General features: G+C 42.9%; 2 protein-coding genes across 4 annotated transcripts; one reads left to right on the plus strand and one right to left on the minus strand.

Moving 5' to 3' along the window:
* Positions 1-411: 411 nt before the first annotated feature.
* On the plus strand, positions 412-7888 carry LOC133476264 (protein disulfide isomerase Creld1). Its single transcript, XM_061769417.1, has 11 exons — positions 412-657; positions 2257-2377; positions 2447-2529; positions 2964-3074; positions 3748-3839; positions 3915-4094; positions 5680-5775; positions 5871-5954; positions 6101-6196; positions 6853-6993; positions 7075-7888. Exons 2-11 carry the CDS (start codon positions 2261-2263, stop codon positions 7293-7295), a joined length of 1221 nt encoding a protein of 406 aa, XP_061625401.1. The 5' UTR covers positions 412-657; positions 2257-2260; the 3' UTR covers positions 7296-7888.
* Positions 7889-8873: 985 nt separating this feature from the next.
* Positions 8874-12035, minus strand: LOC133476274 (uncharacterized). 3 transcript variants are annotated; one of them, XM_061769442.1, is made up of 6 exons: positions 11857-12035; positions 11307-11422; positions 10359-10486; positions 9635-9694; positions 9405-9572; positions 8876-9296 (listed from the first exon to the last, which is right to left on the minus strand). In XM_061769442.1, the coding sequence occupies exons 1-6, from the start codon at positions 11864-11866 to the stop codon at positions 9293-9295; spliced, it is 486 nt and encodes a 161-aa protein (XP_061625426.1). In that variant the 5' UTR covers positions 11867-12035; the 3' UTR covers positions 8876-9292. The 3 variants fall into 3 exon arrangements, with proteins under 3 accessions (XP_061625418.1, XP_061625426.1, XP_061625412.1); XM_061769428.1 differs by having other exon boundaries at positions 8881-9296; positions 9383-9572; XM_061769434.1 differs by lacking the exons at positions 11307-11422; positions 11857-12035 and adding an exon at positions 10689-11015 and having other exon boundaries at positions 8874-9296; positions 9383-9572.
* Between the last annotated feature and the right edge of the window lie 161 nt (positions 12036-12196).

Below are 12196 nucleotides of genomic sequence, written 5' to 3' on the forward strand. Positions count from 1 at the left end.
AAATGGTTTTGTCTTGCAAATTTACATTTGTGCACATAGAAATTGGCAAGAAAGATGATGTTAATGAAATAGTATTCATTTTACACTGAGACTTTACACTTGACAAAACCAAAAAGTACATTCTGTAAAGTTCAAATTGATAAAAGATCTTATCCAAAATATATCTGCAGATATAGTGCCACAGTTTGAGTACGTGGCCTATCCTTATTTCCAGATTAGATGTACATTATAGCAGTCTATAGAATGGCAGTCGCAAAGCGCACAGTTCAGCTCTAGGTCAGAATTAAATTTGACAAAGAAGGATTTTCCAGAGTGACTCCATAAAAGTGTATTAATTCCAAAATGCTATGTCCGGGATGTGACGTCATCCGCATTGAGATGACTGTGATTGGTCGCTGCATCGCTCCCAGGGATTTTGGGCGGGGCTTTAACCGCAGAAGCGACTCGAAGGAAAGGAGGAAAGGAAACAAGTCTGTCCTTATCGTCCCTTTCTTGTTCTAAATACCTTTTGCCCCGATGGCTGCCAGTTAAAAGGGGCCAGCGAGTGCATTTAACCGGGCTTCCCAAAATATGAAGTTGTGCCTGCTTTGTGAGCAGCACGAAGGGAAATATCACATCGGCGAGGGCGAGGTGGCGCTCAGGCTTTGACTCCTCGAGGTAATAAATAGCCGCTGCAGCTGACTGCTAGCTGCTTATTTGACACTCCCATATGGATGACCTTACAACGGCAGCGGCCTGTTTTACTGCGGCGGTGTCGGTAGTCACTAAAAAAAAAAAAGAGGAAGAAAATGAAGTACTCAGTTCAGCTGAATGTATCACCTTTGCCAATGCTACAAGCTAAGCTAACCTAAGCTGAGCTGCTACTTGGTGCTGATGCTGAGCTGGCTGACAGGCAAACACTTGAGCCGTTAACATTGCATTTAAATATATTATTTTATAAGGGAATTATTGGTTTGGCAGCTATTATAAATCGACTGAAATGATGAGGATGGAAGGTTGCCCACATTTAATATTTGGTCATAAGGAAAGGGCGTGCAGAGTGGAGGTATCACTAATCGACAACTAATCGATTGTTAACTTTTTTTTAATCGATTAATAATTCAAAGACATTGTTGAACCTAAAGTTGTCCAAATCCTTTGAATTTCAGCCTCTCAACAATAAATAGTCTCATATTTCTGTCGTCCTACATGAAAGCAGACAGATTATCATTTGTGTTTCGTCAAAGTAAGACATTTTTCAAACATCTGCTTTTACTTTGGGAAACAATGATCAACATTATGTTGGATAACAAACCAGTAACTGAATCATCATGAATTCATGGCAAAACAGTAGTCAGTTTCATCTATTAAGAAAATAAAGGTTATTTGTAGCCGTGGTGTGTATAAGCTGTAATTGACATGTAGGTGAAGCGAAAGCAGTGTCCGACTAGTAAACTAGTCAAACTAGTAGCCCATCCTTGGCATAAATCAGGTTCCAAGAAGTAGCTCTCAGTTTCCAAAAAATTGGGGCGCATTAAATCACTCCTGCCCGTGTCTTTTTTTTTTTTTTTATCATTAAACAATACCAAATACACTACAATAATCGGTTAATAAGCAGTAATTATATTTAAAAAATGATTTTGCAATTAACTTATGCAAAATATTTTTTTATCCAATTAATCGATGGAATAATCAATTCTAAAAATATTCGATAGTGACAGCCCTAGTGCAGAGATCTTCGAAGGGGGCTTTATCATTACAATATAATTACTATTTAATTATTAAGTTATTAATATTGACTGTTGAGTGGCTGAAAGTTTTAAGCTAAACAAGTTCTCTAAAGGATTATCAAAAAACATTATTGATAATTTTTTGTGGGGGAGGGGAAAAACTTTATTTCATTACATATTAGAAAAAAAATATTTTTACATAAAACAAAATCCAAATAAAAGGAGCAGAGGGAAAAATAAATCTTACATTTTCTTCCCCTAATTACACACAAAAAGTATATATACTTATTGGTTAATCATTGCACTTGTAGTATTTTTGTTTGGCGTCAAGTCTTGTCATGTAAAATGGGCACTTGTACTCAATTAACGGTGGGAAACACTAAAGCACAGCTTTTAATGAAGTGCTTATGTAACATGATAGCTGACCACGAGGTATAGCAGCTAAACTCTTGTGCATGTTGGAATATGTGTGAAATTGTACACATTTGGTGGGATACATTGCCTACTGTCCATTACCACTTTGTATGTGTGTATATTGTCTTGGAAGCATCATGCGACGGGCCTGGCTATTGCTGGCCGCTCTGTGGCTTCTGTCTGAGCTTTCGGTCATCACAGTCCAGGCGGCGCCATGCCAGACCTGCCAGAAACTTGCGGAGAGATTCATCAAGGTACCGCAGTTGCATTTGCGGATGTCATCACCTCATAATTGTCGTCATTAACAGCGTTCCTTTTTATAGGGCTTGGAGAGAACGGCCAACAAGAACTTCGGGGGAGGCAACACAGCCTGGGAGGAAGACAAATTGGCCAAGTATGCACACAGGTATGTAAGTACTGTACATCTGCGGCCAATCAAATTATGGTTTTAAAGTTTATTTTGAACAGGGGGGGGGGGGGGGGGGGGGGAATAGACAATGAAACACCTAACATGAGTTTTCTATGTTCAAAAAAGGAGTGGGAATAAGTTGAGAATGCAGTTTACAACGCCAAAGGTACGGGCTGTGTTTGAATAACGGTAAACATGAAGTATATTCTATTATTCAGTAAGCTACATAATAAACTTTTTTTGCTGACCAGCAAAATGGAGATAATTTGAGAGATAAAAAGTTCTCTTCATGCACAAACCACATATCAAATATGTACCAAACTGTTGCCCAAAAATGGAGGTATATAGCGTACTGTGGGTTAGCGATACCATCTCACCTCTAATTAATAATGGTGTTTGTTTTTTGACGAACTACTGACTTATTGTTGCAGCGAGACTCGTCTCCTGGAGATCGTGGATACTGCATGCGACAAGTCCGACTTTGAATGCAACCAACTGCTGGAGCACATAGAGGACCAGGTGGAGACATGGTGGTTCCACAGGTAACCATGGCTACGACATATGAATGAAATGCCTCACAATGGTCCCAGCACAATTATTCCTAAAAAATATTTTTCGGGCTACTTTACAGTGCAGTGGTACCTTAACTTACGAGAGCCCCAATTGTTTGCTTGGTCTATTTATTTATGTATGTATGTTCTTAAATGTTTTGTGTTTGTTTCGAGCAAACATTTGCAAGTCAGCTTTAGTCACGCCCCAAGATGTTGGGAGTAAACGTCACAACATCCAGGCAGCTTTTTTTGGTGACAGTATTTTGCCAAATGCCTTTTTTTCTAACCGTGGGTCCTAAGAAAGTCAGTGCCGAAAAGAAGAAGCATAAGTGGATGTTGTCCATTAAATTAAAGCTTGAAATCAGCGTCAGCGATATGTACTGTTCTGAAACAGAAGCAGTGGCTAAAGGGTATAACGGCAGCTAATGGCATTTAAAATGATTTCCAAGCTGCAGACTTCTGTCCATTAAAAGATGGAGAAATCCTTTGTGGTGAAAAAGGCAAAAAAAACAACTAATAGATTAATGGCATTTCAATTCATTACATTGGGGAAAGTTGATTTGTGACACTAGTGATTTGAGTTACGAGCATGGGCATGAAAGGAATTAAATTCGTAAGTCAAGGCACCACTGAATTAGACTATATGACATGACGTGTCGTGTAGGCAACAGGAGGCGCCAGACCTGTTGGAGTGGCTGTGCATAGACCAGCTGAGACTCTGCTGTCCTCCTGGACGCTTTGGACCCGACTGCAAAGGTTGTCAGCAGACCCATTTGTTTTCATCAAAAGGTTACACGTGACCACTAATACACGTGTCCCTTTCAAATACAGAGTGTCCGTCGGGCCCCGGTGGTGTGTGTGGAGGTCTGGGTCGCTGCGAGGGCGAAGGGACTCGCTTGGGAGACGGAGAATGCGTGTGTGATCCCGGATACTCGGGCCCTCTGTGTCACGACTGTGCTGACGGCTACTACAGAGACAAAAGTGGCAATGGCAGCACTGGAACCTGTGCAGGTGCCTGAGTTTCACATTACCTTCGGTTTTAAAGTCGCACTAAAGTCATTTTTGTGTTTTGTTTCTCAATACAATAAATATGTTTTGAAGGTAAGTGCTGAAAACGTGCAAAGACAGAACAATTTAGTACTGAATTGTTGAGACATGGCTTAAAACCCTTTTTCGCCATTTTAGCTAGCTGGATTTTTCTGGTGCGGCACAGTGGTCAACTGGTTAGCACATCTTCCTCACAGTTCTGAAGACCGGGGTTCATTCCCCGGCCCCGCCTGTGTGGAGTTTGCATGTTCTCTCCGTGCCTGCGTGGGTTTTCTCCGGGGACTCCAGTTTCCTCCCACATCCCAAAAACATGCGTGGTAGGTTGATTGAGGACTCTAAATTGCCCTTAGGTGTGAATGTGTGCGCGAATGGTTGTTTGTTTATATGTGCCCTGCGATTGGCTGGCGATCGGTTTAGGGTGTGACCCGCCTCTCGCCCGAAGTTCGCTGGGATAGGCTCCGGCACGCCCGCGACCCTTGTGAGGATAAAGCGGCATAGAAAACGGATGGATGGATTTTTTGGGTGGGCGGGGCTAAAGCGTGGCTGCGCTGGCATCACCAGGGAACAGCAAGAGTCGGGCCTACCCAACTATATAACTAACAAGCGCCGTCTACGGCTATTCGCTGGAACTGCGAGCAACTTTTTGTTCTATTTCTAATATCACATCTTGGAGTTAGCCATCAAGCTATGCCTACAACTTGAAAAATGCATCTTCCTATGAGATGTTATGTGTTATTTGGGTTAGTGTCTCTATTGGACGGCTCCACTGCAAAGTGGCCTGGGCTGCTACTGGCGGCTAGGCTAGTACGTATTAGTCGCTAGTGGGCCCGTGGACCTGCCTTGGCGCCATCCAATACTCGACGGCCTTGCTACATGTGCCGCACGTACGGCCACAAAACCGAGACACTTGACGGAAACTTTAACAGTTTATTACATCCGCTAGCCTGCGAGCTAAGGCGCTAGCGAGCTAAGGAGCTTGCTCGACCGCGGTGCCTAGCTCTGAGTTGTTGTGTGTGGGTCCCCACATAACAGAGACACGGGAAAGTTAACTGCTTATTCGCCATAACCCCAGCAGCCCACGTTATTCAGCTAGTATTTGACTACAGACACTTGAGCACATAGCGTACAAGCAAACATATTTGTAACAAGTGAAGGGCTGTCTCTAGTGCCTTCAGCAGACACGGCCACACAGTCCTGCAGCTCGAGGGTGGGCCTTATTTGACACACATGGTGATTTATTTATGTATTTATTCCCTCGATTTTGTCAGGCTTTTTAAAAACACTTGTCTGTAGTGTATCACATTTCTTTGGTGTCTTTAGTGGTCTTTAAGCTCACTCAGTGTGTCATGATTAGGGAGTAAAGAATGAGTGAACGATTGCGAATGCTACTGCGGTACTACTCATTCTTTACTCCCAAATCACTACAAAAATATTTTTTTTCTGGGCATTTTAGGGAACTACAGTACCTATGTCCACAAGTTGAAGTGGCCAATCCAACCAAACTCAGCATTTTGACAGACTGTCATTTTGTCCTCCCCGTCCTCCGCAGCCTGCTTCCACTCTTGTAAGAAATGCTCGGGGCCGCAGGATTACAAATGTCTGGACTGCAAAGCGGGCTGGATGCTTCACGACAACAAGTGCGTGGGTGAGTCGACTCACTCGGGTCACACGGCGCGTCTGTTACCGGCCATTTATCTGGACGGGTGTTATCCATCCGACTGCCCTCACGTTTCCCTTTAGACATCGACGAGTGCGGAACGGAGCTCTCTCGTTGTCCTTCCAACACTTACTGTCACAACACGGACGGCTCTTATGACTGCAGAGGTAGGCTGACCTGCAATGATTATCACTATGCAGCCCCACACATGACAGTTGGGGGGCCACGATACAATGAATTGTTGTGGGGCTCAGTAGATGACATGTTGATACGTTTGTGGCTTTTTGACCATCAATGTTGTTGCCCTTTTCAGGGTGCGACCAGGCATGTGTGGGCTGCATGGGCAGCGGTCCTGCCCGCTGTAAGAAATGCGCGCGAGGCTACAAATTGAAAGGAGCCAAGTGTCTTGGTAAGGATTTGATTTGGTTGCCAGATAAAAAACATTTGTTTTAAGATTTGCAATAATACAGTAATCCCTCCTCCATCACAGGGGTTAGGTTCCAGACCACCCCCACAATAAGTAATAATCGGGGATATAGAAATACCCTATTTAAATACACCCTGGTCATGTTTTTATAGCATTTACAGCACTTTACCTTTTTTAAGGGCTTTCAACACTTTTAAAACAATACAAATACATCTATTATATTGCGATTGAGCGAAAGGATAACAGAAATATTGTATAAACAGTATAAAAAGTGTAACCACTGTAATAACACCCAAAAAATCTGCGCTGTAGCAGGACCACGAAGCGTGAACCGCAATATAGCGGGGAGATCATTGTACTTTAAAGCACATTGGGGGTCTTATTATGCCACTACACTACATTTGTTCAAAAGTTTTCACAAGAATTCTTCATGACGTCCTTATAAAAGTGATTCCTAACCACTGTAAAGTACCAAGTGGAGCACTTTACAGCTGTACAGTGCTCCAAAAAAGATTTATTTACTACAAATAATACATCTTAGTTCGTGTGTGAGGGCTATCAGCCGCTTGGCCTCTAAATACTAAGTAATTGAAACAAGATGATGTGTGTGTGTGTGTGTTCGTGTGTTCCTCTGGCAGATGTTGATGAATGTAGCGAACGTGCGATCGCATGCCCAGGACTCAACGAGGCTTGCATCAACGAGGTGGGCTCCTTCCACTGCGACTGCGCTGACGGCTTCATCAGAAGAGACAGCATCTGCGTGGAGAATAAGGCTCCCGGTACGTCCGTACGCAAACACGCGTCGCCCCACATCTGTCCGTCCGCTGGGTTGACGTTGTCGTTTCTTCACGTCTCGTCAGCCGGCCCGGAGAAGGGACTGTTTGACGACATGACGGATGACGAGGTTCTGGTTCTGCAGCAGATGTTCTTCGGCGTGGTGATCTGCGCCCTGGCGACGCTGGCCGCCAAAGGCGACATGGTTTTTACGGCCATTTTCATCGGGGGCGTGGCCGCTATGGCCGGCTACTGGCTGACGGAGAAGGGAGACTACATGTTGGACGGATTCCTCAAGAGCCGCTAGGCGCGCACGCGAGCGGGAACTGACAACAAGTCCCCTGAGGCTGCAAATGCTCCTCGTACTCGTGTTGAGTTGGGAAGTCACTAGAAAGGGCTTTGGTGCATTTTGTTTTCATCAATGGGATGATGCAGCAAAAACAAAAAGCTATTGAAGGTGAAATCAAAGTACGCTGCACTCATTTGAAAGTAACTGAAATGATTCCCTACCTCGACATTGTTGGGCGCAAGGGTGATGGTGCCACGACCACTACTGATTGTTCAAACCACTTACTGTATCACAACCTCCACTGCAAAGTGGCTGCTGTTTTTTATTGATTTTTTTTCCTCTAGCCACACAACTATCATGTGCACTTTTGTTCAAGCTCATCACAACTCAAGCGGCAATGCTTTTATGTTTGACCTTTAGTGATCGTGCATGCCACTGAAATGAAAAACGCGGCACTACATGAATTGTATGTATGTATGTATGTATGTATTTATTTATTTATTTAGTGTCTTTGGCATGGAAGACAGACGCAAGATGGCAGCGCTGCTACAGCCACTCGGACTGTGTAGAGAGATTTCCTGAGGTAAAGCCACAATTCTGATGATGCAAGACATTTTTGTTGCCTTTAATTTATTTGTAAAGTATGGAGCCCCAGATGTGGGGAGCATTTTTAAAACGTGGCCAGAATGTAGATGTAACGCTTGCACAAAATTTGAATTTGTGCCCACGAAGTTGGTATAATGGGTGCACAAAATACAAGTTAATTTGATCATTACTGGAAAGACGGGTAGGTAAATGGAGCACACCTTTAGGAACGTTAAGGTAGAAGTAGAGGGCGTTGCATATTGCACTTTCTAGTGATGACTGTGCCGAAGTGAAGCAATACGTATTTACCATACACATTTTTATTATACTTCCTGTCGACATAGCCGCTGTTATTTTCCAAGTCAACCGTCCGTCCGATGTAACTTATGTTGTCCGAGTGTGACGAGTTGTCAACAATGATCACATTTGTGCATGTTTGCTTTGCAGTAGCAAATGTTTTTATTCCTTAGTTAATTCTGTGCTGGATTGTCAATAGACATGTTTTCCTTTTACATAAACACAACAGAAAAAAAATGTGGCTTTATTGACATTTATTGGATAAATAATAGCAAAATGGCACGAGGAAAGATGTCACGGGAATTGTCAAAAACAGCAGACTCCCACCTTCTGACAAGTTTGAATTTGCTGCCGTATTCCTGATTATCATTCATATACACTACTCAGAAAAAGTTAGGGATCATATTCAGGATTCACGTGAAAATTCAAGATAAACCCCAAAACCTATTCCTAGAACCTTTACAAGTGAACTTTGACCTGAGCTGTAAACTTTTCAACTTTTGTGCCCAACTTGCTGTTTTTAAACAGGGAGCTGAACGTCAAAAATCACAACAGGTGTTTGATCCATTAGCGTGTCCATCCAGATATTCATCTGCCTTTCTGTGACTCTTCCAGTCCCTGAATCTCTGTTGCAACCTGCAGAGAAACAGCAAGTGTTGCAAAAACTACTGAAACATTCAACTGTTAGACATTCAAATGTTTGGAGAAGGTTCATCCAACAGTCCATTTCTCAAACGTTTTCGTGACGAGCATATTTACAGCTCTGAAAATATTGGCGACGACTGACCACATAACTATCAATTAGAGCAGTGGTTCTCAAACTTTGACACCAAAGAAGCACCATAATGAGCAACATTCAAATGCAGTAGTTTAGCAGGCATGAGTGTTTCACAAAAATGAGATGTTTTATTCCTAAAAAGTATTTGTTATTAATGCAGGCCACTCTAACATTAAAGCGCTTTGAACATGAGCACCGCGCTTCAATATCCTTGCCTCCATTTTTTTCTCCTCATATATCATAGCGGCCTATTTGAGTGTCCCAGTCCAGTTGATGGGGTTGAGGCGCAGCATCTCCTTCTCCCTCAGGACCTCCTGGCAGCGCATCAGTGTGCTGTCTCGCCACCTCTGCTCCATCAGCTGCACAAACAAACAAACAAACGGCAGCACACGTGAAAGCTCCCGACCCTGCTGGCCACGTCTTTCAAGCTCATTTCGAATGTCACCCTCTTGTTGGCGTCTCTGTACGTTGCCATCGCCTTGTCGTGTCGCTGCTTTTGCTCTCGTTGAGCGGACAGGGCGAGGCGGTCCACCTGGCGCAGATACTCGGCTTCCTTCGCCCTGCTGGCCAAGCGCAGCTTCAGTGGGACGCTTTTCTCCTCCATTTGCTTCTTGAGCTGCTCGCACAAGTCCCTCCTACAGCAATGCAGCCATGTTTCGAGCGGCCTATTCACTCAGCTGCTGTACATCTCGCGTACCTGTACTCTTCTTTCTCAACACTGGTTCCGTAAAAAGGTTTTTGCCAGACTTGGTGATACCTGCAATGTCAACCAACAAGAAGTGGGGGAATGAAAGAAATACAAATACATCATTAGCCAATTTATGAGTTGAGACTCTATTAGTAAAATCTCCAGGCATCTGTACTTTACTGTGTATCTTTCATACTTTTTATTTGAACGTTTATTCCCTATTTCAAAACATACAGTATTTGTAATGCCAGCTTCTCGAGATCTTGGGGACTCTTTTTCTATTAACTAAGTTAATAAAACGGAAAGTGTTTTGTGTGCATGAAAGTTTTCTTTGTTGTTGCGCCAAGTTAAGTACATTTCAGTCTACTTTTTAAAAAAACTTTTATTTTAAGTACAGGAGTTGAATCAGCACTTTTATTTTTTACACAAGTACCTGTGCCTCTTTTTAATCAGTCAATCAATCAATTTATATAGCACTGCTTTGCAGTAATTAAAAACAACCCACCCCCACACACAGGCGCGCGCACACACACACACACACACAGGGAACAAAATGATCTTGTAATGATCTAAAATGCACACACATACACAATTGTAAAAAAAATAATAATAATAATAATTACAAAAAAAAATTACACTGTGAGTACAGCTTTGGCCTCCTCTGCCAACTGATCACCAGTCAACAGCGCACCACGAGAACCGGTGTGGTCAATGCGCATATTGTGCCACTTACCTGTTATACTCTCGCCTCTGCATGATCAATGTTCTCTGTCGGTTGTGGTGGTGAACGCCGGGTGTCTCCAGACTGACGGTGCGTTTACTGACCAGCAGCGGACACAAAGGGTTCAGTCTTGGAATCGCCTGGGAATTAAAGTGCACGTTTGAGTCCTTGAAGGTGGAGTTTGCAGTTTAAAACAAAAACAAACAAACACTTTTTGTAATATATACTGTACAGTATGTTCAAACGGTCTGTATGACCTGGCAGTAGAATATTATAAAAATAATCTTTAAAAAATAATCCTTCTCTATCCCCATCTAATGCCTCGGATTTAATTTTAATTACCATTTGAAAACTTGTCAAGATGTGACAAGCATAGCCAATCAGAGACTGTAGAGACAGGAGTGACTGAGTACGCCGACGGCTGCATGGCCGGGCTTGGAAAACCATCGATGTCATCGGGTTAGTTGATCAGCTCTGTCGTATTTTTAACTGATTGCACAATCCCAAAAATACAACATCAAAGCGGTAACATTTTGCATTTGTCAATACTCCAACATAAGTCATGCTAGCAATGTAGCAGCCTCGGGGGTGCTGCCATGTATGTGTATTAGTCAGCTTGGGGGTGGGGAGTGAAGTGCGGCTACATTAAAATCTTGCTAGCAGTTTGAAAACCGTACAGCCTACCTTTATTTAACAGAGACTTGTTCACATCTAAAATGGACACCAACACGAACACGTTCACACTGAATCTGGACAGCTATTACGGACACCACTTGATTCGCACCACACCATGTGGACACAATCGCAACAGATAAGGACACATGCCATGGACATACTGTATTCAGTCCCAATATAGGCACGTGTTCACACCTAATATGGATATGTGATCGCAACTAATGTGGACCGATGACTTAAGAAAGCTACTTGACACATCATACGGACAGTCGTGGGTTCGACTACCTGATCGCTCAGCTGGCCGGAGGCCGCGGAGATAAGCGGGAATGTTGATGAGTTGATGGGGCGTCCACCGGAATGACGGTGGAGCACTGGTGAGGTGGTCGCTATGGAAATGGAAGCTGTTGTAATGAAGACAAAAAAAGCAAAGGGAATGCATTGAAAACGTCACCTGAAGGACTAATAACCAGAGGTGGCAAAATTACTCGCATAACGTAAAAAAGTACAAACTGAAATGTAGTTAAGAACCACTCTTCCGTCTTAAAAGTTCCCAAGATCTCAATTGACTTTACCTCTCTTGATTGACGTCTTTTTTTATTTTTATTTTAATGTTGTGTCTTCCGGGGAGGGTGAAAAGTCATGAGCCTATTTTAACAAAGTAAGGAGTAGAAAGTATAGAATGTAGGGAGTAAAAGGTAAAAAGACAGCAGAAAATAAACATGCCAAGTGCAGCTTGCTGAAAAAAAAAATCAATTTAAGTACAGTCATGTAGTATTTGTTACTTCACACCATCGATAATAACAGAGTATTTAAAAAAAAAAAAATGTTTTCTTACGGAGTTTCATATTTGCAGCTTGGCTCTTCCCTCTGGTAACATGCAGAGAAATCCACTCAGCAAAATTTTAACGTCATGACCTTTAACCTTTAAACTACCATAGCAATCTACTGTATTATCTTCATATAAATGAATCCAGGCAAGTGATTCCGCTGGTTGTAGTTATACATTAACCTGTGGCATGCTTCCTCATTCAATGAGTCTTTTGCAATGGCAACAGTAACCATGGCAACCAGGTTGACCCCCCCCAACTCACCAACAAAACAAAACTTCTGATTGGTGTGTTAGGTCATCACTGCTCAGATGACTAAATACCGCACACTCTGATGTTCAGTTGGGA

The sequence above is a fragment of the Phyllopteryx taeniolatus genome, chromosome 1 (genome assembly GCF_024500385.1).
Source record: "Phyllopteryx taeniolatus isolate TA_2022b chromosome 1, UOR_Ptae_1.2, whole genome shotgun sequence".
NCBI lineage: Eukaryota > Metazoa > Chordata > Actinopteri > Syngnathiformes > Syngnathidae > Phyllopteryx > Phyllopteryx taeniolatus.

Coding starts and splice junctions, on each gene's coding strand:
- LOC133476264 (XM_061769417.1), top strand. CDS start 2,261: ATGCGACGGGCCTGGCTATTGCTGGCCGCTCTGTGGCTTCTGTCTGAG. Junction 2,530..2,963: donor TTGGCCAAGTATGCACACAG/GTATGTAAGTAC, acceptor TTATTGTTGCAG/CGAGACTCGTCTCCTGGAGA. Junction 5,955..6,100: donor CGGCTCTTATGACTGCAGAG/GTAGGCTGACCT, acceptor TGCCCTTTTCAG/GGTGCGACCAGGCATGTGTG.
- LOC133476274 (XM_061769428.1), bottom strand. Junction 10,487..11,306: donor CCGGCCAGCTGAGCGATCAG/GTAGTCGAACCC, acceptor TTTAATTCCCAG/GCGATTCCAAGACTGAACCC. Junction 9,695..10,358: donor CAGAGGCGAGAGTATAACAG/GTAAGTGGCACA, acceptor TTGACATTGCAG/GTATCACCAAGTCTGGCAAA.